A 16,000-nucleotide genomic window follows, 5' to 3' on the forward strand; every position below is an offset into this window, starting at 1 on the left:
CCCATCCTAGGGAATACATGGAAGACATCAAGATTTAAACACATTTCAATTGTTCCCAGCTCATCTATATATATCTAGCACTCTGCTCATATTTCAGAACTATCCAGGCAGCATGCTTCAAAAACTCTTCATAGTCAAACTACATATTTACAGTACAGCAAAAAAAAGTCATCTCTCCAATTTTTTGGGGATTGGCCTTGAAGAAATACCTCCAAGTTCCTGTAGCCATCCAATACCAACAACAGCCATTTAAAATAAATAATTTAATTTCCTTAAGTGTTGGACAGGGGGAAAAAAGCCAAGGAAAAAAAAAATCACTTTCAAAGACCTAAAAAGAATGAGAAAAAGTTAACCTTTTAATAGTTTTTATTTTATCTAAAGGAAGTCAAGTTTTACTGAAAGAGAACCTTCATCCCTGCTCTTATGGAAAACTCAACAATTACCCTCTGAAAGCCAAAGTAGCTGCTGAAAACAGCCCCGCAGAGACGTTACTGTTTCAACGACCAAAAGGTATTAAACCAGAAACATTCTCCAGCACAAGCCTTTCACTGTAATATTTACAGCACTGCTAGGCTGCTCCATTCTGCCTGGATCAGCCCTAAACAACTGGCAACCTGCTTCCAGTTAAAGGGAGATGCAACTGGGACATTTCACATGGACCATGCACATTTTCAGAAACAAACATTTTATGTCTCAGGTCTCACCACCAGAAGCAAGTGTGCTAAAAAGTGTATTCTGCCAGGGAGCTTTCACACCCACATATCCGTCAACATAAGAAAAGGTGACAACAGCACTAACAAGCAACAAGAAACTCAAATACTACACTTGGTCCTACAAAAACAAATATCAAATTACACTAGCAGTTACTTCCCTGGGCCAAGTAGGCATTTAGCATACTTTCAATGGCATCATGGTTGCATGTTTTAATTACTACCTACCACATTTTTGATTCTTGGCCATCAATTGTTGTTATCAAGCTATGACATCTTCTAAGTGCCTGCTGTCAGAAGCTATGGTACAAGGCAAGAATAAGACAGTGAAAGAAATCCATGTGGTGATCCAGGTTTGCCATCAAATTTGTGCCAACAGGAACAAATTCAATTTCCATTCCATTCCAAGTCTCTCAGGCTTTCCATTAAAAAAAAAAAATATGAACACCAGCTCAGAATATCCAGTTCCCAAGGAATCCAACTACAGAGATTACTAATAGCTTCAGAGGGAGCTGGATTAGCCCAAGATCTACAAACATGATGTGTTCTCACCAAGGTCAAAGAAACTCAACACCTTAAAAAGTAGGAGTTTTTCTGAATCTCAGCCTAATTCATATGCAAGGATTACTTTTTCAGAAATAAGCACTTGCACAAAGCACTTTTACACCATCTAATTTGTCTAAGGAGCAAGATTTAGAGATCTTGATCTTACACATCAGGAAACAGCTTTGCAACAGAAGAAATCTTTGGTAAAGCGGTCTTAGAATAAATCACTTTGTTTCCAAAGTCTTGCCCAAGCTACGAACCAAGCATTTTAATTAAGGCCTCCTAATTGCAGTTAGTGTAATTTGGGGTAGGGGGCAGGGAAGAAACATGCTTTTCCTCAGTCTGGTAATACCAAAGTGACTTGAAAAACACACATTAGCTGTAGTAAATGTTCTAACCATGTTCTGCGATTTCAAAAACATTTCCCTTTTGAAGAAAATTCCCAGTATCTGTTTCTACAGAACTTTTTGACAATGACGAACAGGAGAAACTAGGAACCAGGGAAAACTTGAGAAGTTATTTGTTAACATGGGAACAGACAGCATGTCAGACTGAAGGTCTAACCTATTCTGCCTCTGGCTGTTCTTTCTGTCTACAGCCAAAGACACAAAAGAAACATCCCAAAATACTGTTTTTCTTCAGTGATTTTCTTGCAAGCAGAGCTACACTGTTTCATTACTACTGCAAAAATACTAAAGGAAAACCTGCCAAAAAGGAAAAAGATTAAGCATTACATTTTAATAGATTATTCAGGACAAACTATGGATCAAATTACAGCACAAAAATATTGTACCAACCCCAACCCAAACAATACCTATTGTGAGCCAAAATGCAGCCCTTCACTGATCACGGAACCACTGAACAGAGTAGCACAAAAATGAGGGAAGACTTTTACTACTAGAGGTGGTGGTCAGCACAGCACACCTAGAAGTGATAGTCTCTGCAATTATAATTCTCTGCTATGCACTTGAGATTATTTTACATAGAGAAGAAGCCAGAACTCCCCAATGACGCTATGCCTTGCTCATTCCATCACTTATCACTCCTTACATTGTGGGCTCCACTCCTATTTGACTCAAATGAGCACTTACATCCCACCAGTCTCTTACAAATATTCACAATTAAAACACAGCAGTTGACCAGCACCAATCAAGCAAAGTCTTCTCTACTCTCCAGAGCCTTCTCAGGGAGACATGAGCTATATGCTAAAGATCTAAGTGGTTTGATTACAATACCCAGAAGCAATGACAACCTGTCAGATACTTAAAGATCTAAGAGAGCCTTTAAATTACATTAGACCAGACAATACCAAGATCCACTATTTTTACTGAAAAAAGCAAGTTCTGATCCACAAGAATGCTCTACCGTGAGATGCAATACTAGCTGAAAATGGGCAATCCATCACTAGCAAGCAACAAAAGTGATGAAGATCAATGCCCTATAGCATACATACAGAATAAAGCTAGTCACATTGCACTAAAAAAGGAATCAGAAAGGAAACTAGCTAGAGAGTTCTTGAAACTAAGCTAGCCCCAAACAAAAGTAATTTAGACTGGTGCATGCCTGTGACCAAAGATTTTTTTAGTCTACTGAATAATAGAAAAAAAAAAAAAAAACAGAAACCAAAATCTGAAGCACGCATCCTCCCAGATGCTGCAAACTGAGGGCCTAAAATAGCATTCGAAAGAGAAAGAAAAACAAAATGCAGTTTCAATCTCCTATCTAGTAGCAAGCTGGTACTTTGTATTTAAAGTGTGTTAAAATTTTGGTTCAGGAAAAAGGTCAAAAAAAATCTACTCTTTTCAAAATTCACTTCGAGCTTGTCAAAGTCCCTGGACTTCAACATTTCTTGAGGCAGGAGGAAAGGTTACACCAAAACATCAAGCCACTAAGTCAAAAAATGTAACCCCATCCGGTGCTTGTTCATTTGCAAATAGATCTTTTCTCCTTCTATAGCCCTGGTTGCCACTTGCAGTTAACACAACCAGCAACAACTAAAGGTGTAGCACAAACTATTTTTCTCCACAGATTAAACAAGCTTTATAAGGCGGCAGTTCTGAAAAAGAAAACTTTTGCCAAAGGACAAAGGGTGCTGTTCAATTCTATCATCACGTACTCCTTCTGCAGCACACAGTGCTCCAACCCAGTATGCCAGCAATAATACTTCCCTTTTCTAGTAGATACAGTGCGGAGGTCAGCAACTACAATTGTGGCGGGATTTTTATATCATTAATCTTTCACCAAAATAGTAGTCTTGCTTATTTCTTTCTCCCTTTCCTCCCTCTTACACACAGTTTTACAGGAGTTTTCTTTCAAGGCTTGAAAACAACCAGATTGACAGCTCCAGTGAATTAAGCTCCCTCTTTGTCAACAAAACAAGAGCAGCACCACAGGCAACCTCAGAACAAGCTCCCTCTATCCTTCTCTTCCTACCCTTCCAACTAGCAAGTGTATCTGAATGTTGAGCTTCACACACAGCTCTGTCATGCCAGGGTGCATTGTACAGAGTCTCTGATAACACAGTTTACCCAGACTATCTCAAAGGACACTTACATTAAAGTCACACATACTGGAAACACCATGACTCAACACATTATTGGTGTATACCTGTTCCAGACAGCACAGTAACTAAAACTATGAGGCTGGGCTGACTGCACGCACATCTGTGCTTAAAGACTGACTGGCAAAGAAAATCCATTTTAGGTAACAGTGTGAAAGAAGGCAGAGTTGAAGCAACTCTTAAAGTCATATTTGAGACCAGAGAAAGGCAATGTTAACTGAAAAAAACCAATAGGAATACTAGAAAAACTTAATGCTCTCCATATGATGAAAGTCAGATGCAGATTTTATTAAAAAATTAATTGCACATTTGGCATAAATGCTAGAAGAGACAGGGCTTCTGTTACTATTGCAGTACTAATACAGTGCTTCACTTTCTGAGTGCCCCTCTGCTATGTTAGCACTTAACCTCATCAGGCAGCAAACGAGGATCTGGACACTCTTCTCTCTTCAGTTACAAGGGGCTTTTAGGTTCCACAAACCCCTCCACTGTTTGTTGCAAGTCACAGATTACCATACACTAGATTGAGTTAGAAGATGGATTCTAAACTGAACCAAATCTTAGTTCCTCCTTCCTCTTCTAGAAGCTTTTTTATTTTTAGCAGGAAAGTGTTTTCTTTTTGGGGAAGAACTTTTGACATCTGAACTTTGCAAGACAACTTGACCATTTTTTTTTTTTTAATTAGTCAAGAGCCAGGGTGTTTTTATAAAGTGAATACTTACACACACACTTAAAAATAAGTAATACCTACTCCTTTACAGGTTTAAAAAACAAATACACTAAAAAAAATACCCAACATCACAGCAAATTCAACTTTGTATTTGCTTATGTTTCTATTCACAGGCAAATTAGAGAGCTGCCAATAAACACCAACAGCCTCTCTATGTTCATGTGATGGCAGAAATGAGAGTTCAAAAATGCATTAAAAGATTTATGTGGAGCAGATCCATCTGTGGCTACTAAAGGTGATACCATGGACACAACTGCTGCCACCAAAATCTCTAAAAGTGACTGACAGAAAAGGGTCTGCGCCGAGGGGAAGGTGAACACATTTGCTCTGTGCCTCATACTGTCCCTAAGCATCTGCTGTAACTATCCCTTCAGGTCCTGGCTGGCTGAGTACAGGTCTGTTTGGCACACACTATTTAGCTGGCCTGTCACCCCAAACAGCTCCAAGCAATTACAGCCTCTGCTACAAAGCAACACATACCAATGAACCTGGGTGGAAGTATCCTCACTGTTCCCACTGCCACTCTCTCATCCTTCAAACCGCAGCAAGGAGAGCCCATTCCATCTGCACTGGTACCACACTCTAGTGACAGCAGGCACAGAGGGCTGGATCCTCCGCCTGTAAATTCCCCAAAACTGAGGCGAATTTTGTAATCAAAGGAACAGCATATTCTTGAACAAAGCGGCATCTACACGCAGCTGCATGACATGCAGAGCTAAAGAACAACAGTGTTCTGTACTTACATTCATCTCTGTGGATTGTATTTTAACTACAAGGAAATAACCAAGTTTTTCCTTGAAACATACATACCCTATTGGGTTTAAGTGGTCACTGCTGGACTCACTAAAACACGCAGTATTGCTGAAGCAGGCAGCGTTTCCCAGCCCACTGATACAAATGATGACAGTTGTCATCCTTGTAGGGAAAGCAGGTTGACAAGGAGTAAGTCTAGTCACCCCTCCAATTTTTTTAACCAAATGACAAAAGTAATTTCAAAATGGCAGGGAGAAAGGACTGCAGCACTGTGGCTGCCAGCAGGTTAGGCGTGGCATTTCATAAGTGAACCTTAATGGTATCATTTCCTTCCAGCACCATTAATCACCCCAGACATAATTTGTTCTATCAGCTATTAACCAGTTGCCCCAACCCCAACATGAAGATAACTTTATCAAGGTTAGGCAGCAAGAGTCATTACTAAGCCCCACAACACACAGTACCAAGGGCCTGGTTTCCAGAGAATCCTCTGAACTCTTTCTTCCTGCTGTAACAAAGCACATTGCAGTATTACATGTATTTATCCATACCTAACATCAGGGAAAAACAATAGAGAAAGTATAAAGAATCAACAGCATATTAAAACACAATGATATCAGAAAAGGACATCTATGTTGCTTATGGACAAAACATTCAACTCAAACCAGGTCTCTTGAAACACTGATTTTTAGCTCATTACTGATCTCTGAGGAAGGACACTCAATAGCCATGAATGGTTGTGGTGTAGTCTGATGAGACAACCATGGGGCTTCAGAACAACTTCACAACTCAAGATTTAGTATTCTGTACTTTGCTACAGACATGTCACATTCACTTTTTTATTTTTTTTCTCTCCTTTGCCAGCAGCACTATGGAGAACTCAGTTTCACAAGGCAGTACCTCGGGACCCAGACTGGACATGCAGAACCAGCACGTAACAAAAGGAAAGAATCAAAGATGCCTTTTTGACAAGAAGAAAGAAAAGTCTGTGACGGATATGATGAAGAGCAAAAATAAGACTGTTTCTGAGGAGGAAGGACCAACTTCAAATTTTTCCAAGCAAAGAAAATTGACTCAGCACTATCTTATAAGACAAGACATATTACAAATCTTCACTAACTGGTATCAGAGGGAAGAAAATTAAACAACTCAACGTGAACTGAGCCTGCTTCCAAGACTTGTGCTGACTCTGCCAATTACTTTCCTAGAAGTGCCATTACATTTGGAAACATGATTTGCTCCACTCTAAAGATCAGAGCAACCTCTCAATGTGCATACACCCTGCTTCCTGCATAGGTAGTACCTTGACTGTGGTGGGAAAAAGCAGACTTCTGCTTTGGTTCCCAATTCACAGGAATTATTTTACATGAGTGGCAATCACACCGCAGTCAAACTAGCCCAAGCATTGAAGCTGGGAGGAAAGAACTACAAGTAAGGACATTCTGCTTGGAAATAAAGGACACCTCCTTCAGTGAAGCTCAGTCATTTTGAAAGCCATTCCTAAAGAGCAATGGTTGTCCTTCAAATAGGATTTGTCTCTGCAGGCAGACAGAATACTACCTAGCATTTTTGTAGTATTTGGACAGTATGGGAGTATCAGCAGCTTCTCCTCGATCATATAAAGCACATAACTCCTTCTGAGCAGAGTTAAATTCCATCAGTACAAAACAAGCCATTGTTCCAAGAACTGAACACTGAACCCAAAAATGGGAAAATGGAAGATAATCAGATAAGAGAAGGTTTGTTCTACAACACTGTGCCACAGATGTGATCAGTCCAGGTGCTTGTTTTATCTATTATCACACTTACTTCAGTGTGTTTTACATGCACTTCTTCCTCCTTTCTTTGGAATGTGTTCAAGAAAAGTCATCTCACCAAAAAGTGTCAGCTGTTGAGATGAACAGCACTTTTTCTGGTCAATATCAGGAGATATGCTATCAATTCCTAGGTGCAGCGTATTAAGACAGAGGAAGCACTTTATCATCTCCGACACCTCACTCACACTGAGCCTCTATACTCAAGAGAACTGCACACATTTAGACTGGGTGCTTAGACTTCCCAAGTCACGACTCTCAAAACAGTAAAGGGACTTCAAGCACACTCAAAATGGTTTCTAAGGTACCTTCTGCACTATTACAGATTGAACCAAACCAGGACAGCACTGACCTCAGGAGAGGTCAACATCTCTGCTCTGAAACAGCACTACAGGTCTGTATCATTCCCAGCATACTTGTCCAAGGTGGTTGCAGAGGTCTCAAGAAAAAATTCCACTGCCTACCTGCACAATTAAACTATCTTTTTCACTTACCAATCATCCCACCTTGGCACAGTGGAAGGCCACTACTTTTTCTTCAACCTATAACAGAACAGAGGAATCTGCTCGGCAGAAGAGGGGGGAGCATGTGTTGGGTTTTTTTATTTTTCTTTCCTACAACAGCTTTTTATGGTCAAGATGATCTCCAGCCTCTTCTTTATGCTGAACAGCACAGTACAATACACTGTATTACAAAACCGCTGATTCTTCTCACTTTAGGGCATTAGGATTCTGCTCTCTTTAGGGCACTTCCCAGCTGATTGCCCTTTTCTCTGAAATGCCATGCCCTAGACCAATGGCAGTAGGTGAGGCTACTGCAGAAGCAGCCTTATCAGTGCTGTGCAGAATGGACACATTACTTCACGCGCCTTGCAGGCTCTGCTCCAACTTACACACCCCAAGAGGACATTTGCTTGGGGTTTTTAGGGCTTTTTTTTTTTGGCAACACTGTCAATTTGTATTCAGCCTGTGATCTGGAAAAGAATGCAGATCTTTCTCAGAAAAGCTGCCACCTGACCAGGCTTATTATTGCTCCTTGCTGTGTATCAGTTCCAACAGGTTGTGGTAAAGGGATGTGCCACGAGGAATATGCAAACTTCCTGAACCTGAGGTAAATGATTGCTAGACCACAAAACCAAGTCGCTGTGAAAGGCTGATTGTTACAGCCACCTCTGTTGTCCAGCAGCTGTGCTGTGTTCCCATGAAATGGTTATGCAAGCATAACACCACAGATTTACATGAGAAGAATGCCTGTCTGTAGGTGCTCTCAGATTAAGAAAATGCACACATATCCAGCTCTTCTGGAATAAAAAGTCTCTACGCATTATAGGAAGGAGCAGGAATCCAGAAACAGAGTGAGCTTCTCCTCCAATAAATACACCCTTCTTTGCCACTACATTCAACACTTTTTCATGGCTTAGTATAATTTCTACCATTAGACCAGTTGTCTTTGTTAAGAATTGATGTCAAAGAAACTTACCCACCCATCTAGCCCCCAGTTACTTCTCATGATATAGAATTTCAGACTAACACAACCAACAATGGGAGCTATTGATCAACACACATAGCTTTTACAACCTTAAAATCCATAAAAATAAAATGTAACTGGCACAAGCCAGATATTCAACAAAAGTAGTATTTAGGGTTTTTTTGCAGGGAATTGGGGTTAAAGAAAATCCCCTGAGTTCTTCCTGGAAAAAATATGTAATATACTTCCTGCCTGCTATATAAAGAAACAGATTAATTTAATACCCTCAAACCAGCATTTTTCTTAAATCTGTCTTAAAATTCATGTTTAGGTTCTTGTGCACAGGCCATGGCACACAAGGGACCACAAATAAAGTTTAGAAGAGAAAAAGAGAACCATACAGATCTACAGCACTGACAACAGTGCTTACCATGTTATGGTAGATTACTAGATAGTGTAATTTCTCATGTGCTTAAATAAGACTCAACTATATCACAAAAATTAAATAGACAGAAGCTGAAGAATCAATTTAGCCTAAAGAAAAAAAAAACCCAAACAAGTTCAAGCCATACAGAAATTTAAGTTATAGCATACTAATATTTTGGCAGGAAAAAAAAAAATCTTTGGTTGCTATGTTCAGCAGATTGACCTGGCATCAGCCTCAAAATAGCTTCATCATAACTCAATGAAAAAAGCCCAACAAAGCATCAGACCACAGTGACCTGTCATAAGCAAACTGTCTTCAGCACACATGACAGATGCTCTGTTGGAGCTACATACCCAAAATTCTGTGCTACATCCCAGGCTTGCTGAACTGATGCAGGCCACAGTTCAAGAACATGGCCTCAAATTTCAAGAGTCTTCACCAGTGCATAGCACCTGGAAATCCAAACTGGACCCAAACAACTCAGTTTCCTGTGTGTCAGGGGATGCTATTAGTTTGTCACAGATGATCGCACAAGGAGGGAAGATAACAGTTTGGCTTGCTCACTAAAAAACAAGACAACTAGCCTTTACTAGAAGGCCTAACTCCATTAGCTTGCTTCCACTGCCTTCTGTGAGCAGAATTTGAATTTCTCAGCATGTCTATAATTTCCTGAGAAACTTCTTCCACCCAGCTGCTCACCCTATCTTATGAAAAAAAACCAACAAAAAAAACCTCAAAAAACCAACCAAACAAAAAAAACCACAGCAGAGCAAAGTCTTGCCAAAAAATAAACTCCTCATTAGGGTGTACAAGCACAGTTCTTCTATCAAATTGTGGGACTTATTATGAAACGAATTACATCTTCAACTTCTTTTCTATTTGTTTTCTACATGCCATTAAGAGAAAATTCTGACTTTTTATGAATATAGCTACACAGAAAAGCTACCACATTTCCATGCAAACTTAAACGCTGCACATGTGAATGCTTCTGTCCAAAATAACTGAGAAGTAGCTTATCATTTAGAATTGGGTGACTTTAAATTATCTCCTCTTGGGTGAAGTGTATTTCACTTCACATCACTATAACTTATTCATATTGCCGTGACCTTACTGTCTCGTATCTCCAGAGCTCCCAGAAGAGATCATCGTAACAGCTGACAAGCAGAACAACTACCAAGGAAAATGGAGGCTTTTAGACAGCAAAGAAACATTTGTAAATGGCCACACCTCACTAATATGAACTGGTGCCAAACACACACAAACCAATTTTCTGAGTAGACATATGTATTTTTACACATATATGCGAGGAACAGGAGTCTTTTCATTCACAATGTCCACAGAGACCTAGCAGCATGTGTATTTTACAAAATTATTTGGCATCCTAGAGTCCTTATCACCATCTGACACTCACACAATAGCTCTCCCATCTCTATAATGGAACGTGGCATCTCCATTTCCCTAACCTTGTATTAGTGTTCATGCACCTGCACAGTGACAGCCATTCCAAGGTCAACATGATGAGCATGGAACTGATTGGATTGAGAGCATTTGCCAACTGCATAACCATTACACCCAGTTTTAGACAGAAGATGAGACCAAGCAGCTAGAGAAAGGAGGAACTGTTCCTTTCAGCAGTAGCAGAGAAACATGACAACATCAGAACCAAATGCTTATATCACAGGCTCCTAAATTCTCTGTTAGGAATGCCTAGAAACCTTGGTTTACTTTTCAGCAGGGCATTGATACTCTATATTTTGACAACAGACAGCAACCTAAAGTCTCAGACTGTGCCATCTTAGAGGAGCAGAACATAAAGGTTCACAAGAAAGTCTATTTGAGATGCACCAACCAGACATTTGCACACTGCAGTCCCACAAGGACCCTACACTCAGGGACCAGCAGCCACAGCATATATGCTGGAATGCAGAGAATTCCAAGTGCAACACAAAGCATGGTGTTCTAGCAGCTTTACTAAAAGCACAGGACAACTTGGCAATAGCAGTAAATTACCTGACAGTGCAAGAAACACGTACCAAGTGTCACCCTGTTCCACACAAAAGAGCTCAACCCTGTATGACAACTCAAACAGGAATGCCTTCATATCAGAAAGGCTGAGACAGAAACTCTCTTCTCACTACTGAAACTGTACTGATGCGCAACGTAAGTCTTGCTCCAATGTTAGCTTACAAAGCAGCTTATGTAGAAAAAAAGCTACTGGGCAAAACCAAAAACCACCTCAGGAAACAGATCAGAACTGATGGCACACCTCATCCCAAAGGAATGCCCTTGCCATAGTGCTTCAGACATACCAGGGAGAATGACTAACCTGGCACTGGGGAGCAAAGTCACATCCCTCTCTATACACAGTGGCAGGTTCAACCAGAGGATCAGAGTGAGCTTGGCCCATCTTCAGGTTTGGTCTCCCTTGAGAGACAGCAGCTACAGGCTTGAAACCAGGCTTCCCAGGTGGCAGGCCAAGTGGTCTATCCTCCAGGTCAACAGTCCTTAAGGCACCATTCAGAAATCACTGATTCTCTGTAATAAACCTGTGAAAACATGCTGCCTGTTTGCTCATCACTCTGCTTAGAACCCCCAAGGAGATGCAGAAGCATTAAGGTCTGCACTGGGGTGCAGCTCAACAATTTGGGATCACTGGTCTGGTTTATAAATGTGAAGGTAGATACAATGACAGGCACTACCTTTATCTCTGCAAAGAATATAGCTCAGATAGGACACATCTAGTCTGTCACAGTGAGGATGAAACATGCTAAGAACTCAAAGGTCTCTGGTAAGAGGAAGATTTCCTTATGAATAAAAAGATCAGGCAAAAGTCCCAAGACACTCTATTCAGGCAGAACAGCCCTCTTGTCGGTCATACAGAAAGTTTCAAGATGGATACAAACATGAGGCAAGTATTTAAGGTTGCCACCCAATATTTGTGGAGCAGAGAGCTGAAGCCATGACTGCCTACACCCTAAAGCTACACCTTATCTTCTCTCCACTCACACTGGCTAATATCTTAGCTCAGACAATCTAACCTAAAAGCTGAAGCCACGCGTAAGAAAGCAGTCTAGCACTTACAGCCTATCTCTCATAGAATGCTTTCAACAGATTTTGAAATGTCTGTCCATGACCTCTTTATGATGTCAGTGCTTTGCACAAGAAGCGGCTGCCCAGGCAAACTGTAAAGAAATAGTCTCCTTATCCTAATAATTCCCCTGATTTAAACCCAGCATGCTTCACAAGTTCATTAGGAGGCTCCTCTTACTTTCCTAGACTATATAACTGCTTCATTACAAACTCGTACAAACAAATCTGAACTTTGTAGTCATCCAGAAAGTATATCCCTAGGCAACAGGCAAATAAATTCCAAGTAGCAGTCACCATAAAGCACATAGAGTAGACAGACAGATACATAGTCCACTCTAACACATGAATCACTGTACAGGAATGAGTATGCTTGTCTTGTTTTTTAACATACACAAGATTTCTACTAAGATGTATGTTAAGCTTGGCATGACTTCTTCTACAGCAAAAAAGCTTACAAGCAAACAAGTTATCAAATAGCTGTTATCCATAAAATACTTGAGATCTTTGCCTAAATCAATGCAGCTTCCCTTTAGTGTCAATAGAAGTTACTAGGAATGAAAATAGAGCATCCAAGATATCAGCAGAATGTGCTCCAATGACTGTACTGATACTTAAACCAAACATTTATCTCTGCTTGTACAGAAATGCTAATAATGCTTTTAAAAGTATCAAAGCATGTATGAACAGCCATCTCTATCCAGTGTCTGTAAATGCTATTCAAATTGAGCTTAGCCTGTAGAGGATGAGGCAGCCTAATTTTCACCAAGAAATTACCAAAGTGAAGCAAGAGAGACACTTTGGGGTCAATTTTCACAGCAACATGATGACCCAAAACTATTAATAAGTTTGTACAGTACACAAAGAAATTGTAGATCCGTGTTACGTAACACAAGTATAAGGAATTTCTAAGGTAGAGAGAAAGGAAGCAAAGGACTTAGAGAAACAAGGACAATGGAGGAGAAAAAGTCTGTTTTGGAGATTGCTAAATAGAACAATGTACAGAACATAATACCAAGAAATTTTTAATGGATTTTCTGAGATTCACTGTAGCTCCTAGGCATGAAAAACAGCCTGTATCATACTTCAAGGCCCTAAAAATTATACTTTTTGTATGCCTAATAGAGGTAAAAAGTGTAATTTTGAGCATAATAAAACTAACCCAAAATCTCATAGAAGGGCAAAATTTAGCATTATTTATGTACAAGAATTTTGCTTGGAGAACCACATGAAACTAGATATTAAACCAGAACTTGCGGCCCTTCCTATACTTTAAAAAAGTCTAGCAAGTTTTGCTGGTTTGACAGAAGGACTACAGAATGCCAAGTACAAAAAGTGATGTAAAAGTTTCTGTCACTTTCTTGAAACAGTTTTCTGTTCTGCTTCCTTCATCTTTACAGAAAGAAGCAAGTTGCTGTCAACAGGAATTTCACAGGGACTGGTGTTTTTAGAATTACATGCTTTAAATAAAGTGTATTTAAAGTCTCATACAATATAGTCTGTAAAGTTTGCAGTATATTTTTCAATTATCAAAACTAATTTTGTCTCCTTGCTGTAAACTTAGTAGTAGAATGAAGTAATAAAAAGCTATTATTCAGTACCCATAGCTGTAATGCACGTATCACAAAACCTTGGACCCACACGGAGTCTAAACTCCCAATTAAATAATAAAATTGTGTAACATACCGCAAAAAACATCCTCTTAGCTATTCAGATAAAGTCCAATTACAGCTTATCAAACTAACCTTTACCTCTGGGACAGCACGAAATAGATGTGGTACTCGGACAGTTATACCATCTTCAGATGTCTCATTCACATCCCAAATGAACACAAGCTTACTCGGGGGTTTGTAGACCCTAATTTTACGTGTTTTCACACAACTTGAAGGAAAGTTCTTCCCAAACGTTTGGCTCTTTCTAATAATAATAACTCGGCTTTGGAAAAGGATCCGCAAAGATCCCAAATTACCCTATTTCAGCGGGAATACCAGAGACCTCCCTGGAAGCAGAAGGCAGAAATGCACCCAGGCGGGCACAGCGGTGCTGTGCCGGGCCCTGGTACACCCAGGGGGACGCTGCACCATCCCGGATAGCGCTTCCCTGGAGCGACCGGCAGCGCCCAGGTGAGCGGGAAGCAGGAGCGCTTAGCCCGGCCCGGCGGCAGCGGGGCGGGGTGCCCGGGGCACCGCGAGCGCTGCGGCCCCGGTCCCGGCGGGCAGAGCCGGCTCCGCGGAGCCACGCACCGAGTGCGGTACGCCCGAGGGCGGCGCGGGCCACGGCCGAGCACGGAGCGTCCCCAGCCCCATCCCGAGCCGCCGCCCGCCCCGGCGCTCCCCGCGGCAAGGGCCGCCTCCTTACCGGCACAGCTCGGCGAAGGCCTGGAAATTCAGTTTCCTGATCTTCTTCTCGCTCAGCCAGTATCCCACCCGCTTCCCTTTCAGGAAGGTCTGCATGGTGCCGCCCCGCGAGCAGGCGACCAGTCCGGGGCGGCGGGGCAGCGCGGCTGCGGCTCGCTCTCGGCGCCTGCCAAACGACGGCTGGAAGAGAAGCAGAGAAAGGAGGATCAGCCGGTGCCCCGGGGCGGCCGCTGCCCCCCGCCCGCCCCGCTGAACTGCCGAGCCGCGCCGCGCCAGGGGCAGCCCCGGCAGGCAGGCAGCCTCGACAGGCCCTTCCCGCACCGGCGGGCAGCTCGCCGAGGCAGAGAGAAGCCGCTCCCCGCACCAGCCCCGGAGCGCCCAGCCGAGCAGGCAGGCTGCCGCCCGCCCCGCGGCACGCCCGCAGCGCCCGCACGCACGGACGGACCCCGCCGCCGAGCTCGCCTCCGTGCCCGCCCGCCGCCGCTGCTGCTGCTGCGCGGCCGCGGTGCTGCTGCTGCTGCTGCAGCCGCTCAGCTCCCCATTTGCCCGCTATTCACAGCCGCCTCCACTTCCTCCTCCTCCTCCGGGCCGTCCCCTCCGCTCCGCTCCCACCCACCTCGCGGGGCGGGCACCGGGACGCTCCCGCCCCGCCGCAGCACCGCGGGGCCGGACCCGGAGCACCCGCACTCCGCTCCGCCGCCGCCAGGGGGCACCCGAGCCGCCGCCTTAAAGAGACAGCGCCCCTTTCTGGGCCTGGCCCGGCCGGGGCACCGGGGACGTGGCCCGTGGATGCGCCGTGGAATTTCGGTTTCCTAGGGAGGAACAGTTCTGCACAGTACTTACATTCCCTATGGGTGCTACTGAAAGTGGTTGGTCAGTACATCTTTCACAGAAAAAATGTTCCAAGTAAACATGAGTCTTCACTGCAAAGCCAAGGATCTTCCTTCTTCCAGCATTTGCATGTATGTGTAGGGATTAAACAGACTTTGCAATAGCTGTCTGATACTTAACTTTCTTCTGCAAGAGGCAGAAGGCAGGCAATGCAAGCATGGACTGACATTCTAATTTTTTGATTGTGCATCCCTAAATACTGAGGCAGCTGTTCTGTCCTTCATTTTAGAGGAAGAATCAGTCAGAATTACTGTGCTGTCTCACAGCGAAGTATCATTTCCCTGTTTTTGTTTTTCCACTTCATCTGAAACGACCATAATTTCAGCCTGAACATTTTTCTCTGCCTCCCCAGGAATGGAAAGCGTGGCCTTTACAATAACGATGTCCTTCACAGAGGGGTTGGATTGCAGTACCTGGAATCCTGAGCTGAGGTGCAGATGATGCTTCTGTGATGACGCTTTCTGTGAACCAGCCCTGGAGCCCTGTGCAGTGGGAACTGCTCAGCGAGTTCTGCTGACTCACAGTGCCACAACAAATGTGGTTTTATAACTCCAGCAGAGTACTGGAAAATTGGTAGAAGTATCCATGTCAAGGAAAGAAGGGTGAAAGCCCTAAGAAATATGAAAGGGGTAATTGATTTAGGGAATTGTTAGAAAGC

The 16,000-nt window shown here is 42.7% G+C and overlaps 1 protein-coding gene across 4 annotated transcripts in view; it reads right to left on the reverse strand.

The window, feature by feature from the left end:
• Positions 1-15,056, reverse strand: part of ITPK1 (inositol-tetrakisphosphate 1-kinase) — a 139,007-nt gene extending 123,951 nt beyond the window's left edge. The window contains exons 1-2 of one of the 4 annotated variants that reach the window (XM_021541319.3): positions 14,897-15,056; positions 14,453-14,631 (exon numbers count right to left, since the gene is read on the reverse strand). In XM_021541319.3, coding sequence (XP_021396994.1) covers positions 14,453-14,547 — 95 coding nt within the window. In that variant the 5' untranslated portion in view covers positions 14,548-14,631; positions 14,897-15,056. Of the gene's footprint in view, positions 1-11,333; positions 11,554-14,452; positions 14,632-14,888 lie in introns of those variants that run through there. The other 3 variants (XM_085582303.1, XM_085582302.1, XM_085582301.1) reach the window with 3 other exon arrangements.
• Between the last annotated feature and the right edge of the window lie 944 nt (positions 15,057-16,000).

This window comes from Lonchura striata, chromosome 5, assembly GCF_050655825.1.
Source record: "Lonchura striata isolate lonStrDom1 chromosome 5, ASM5065582v1, whole genome shotgun sequence".
NCBI lineage: Eukaryota > Metazoa > Chordata > Aves > Passeriformes > Estrildidae > Lonchura > Lonchura striata.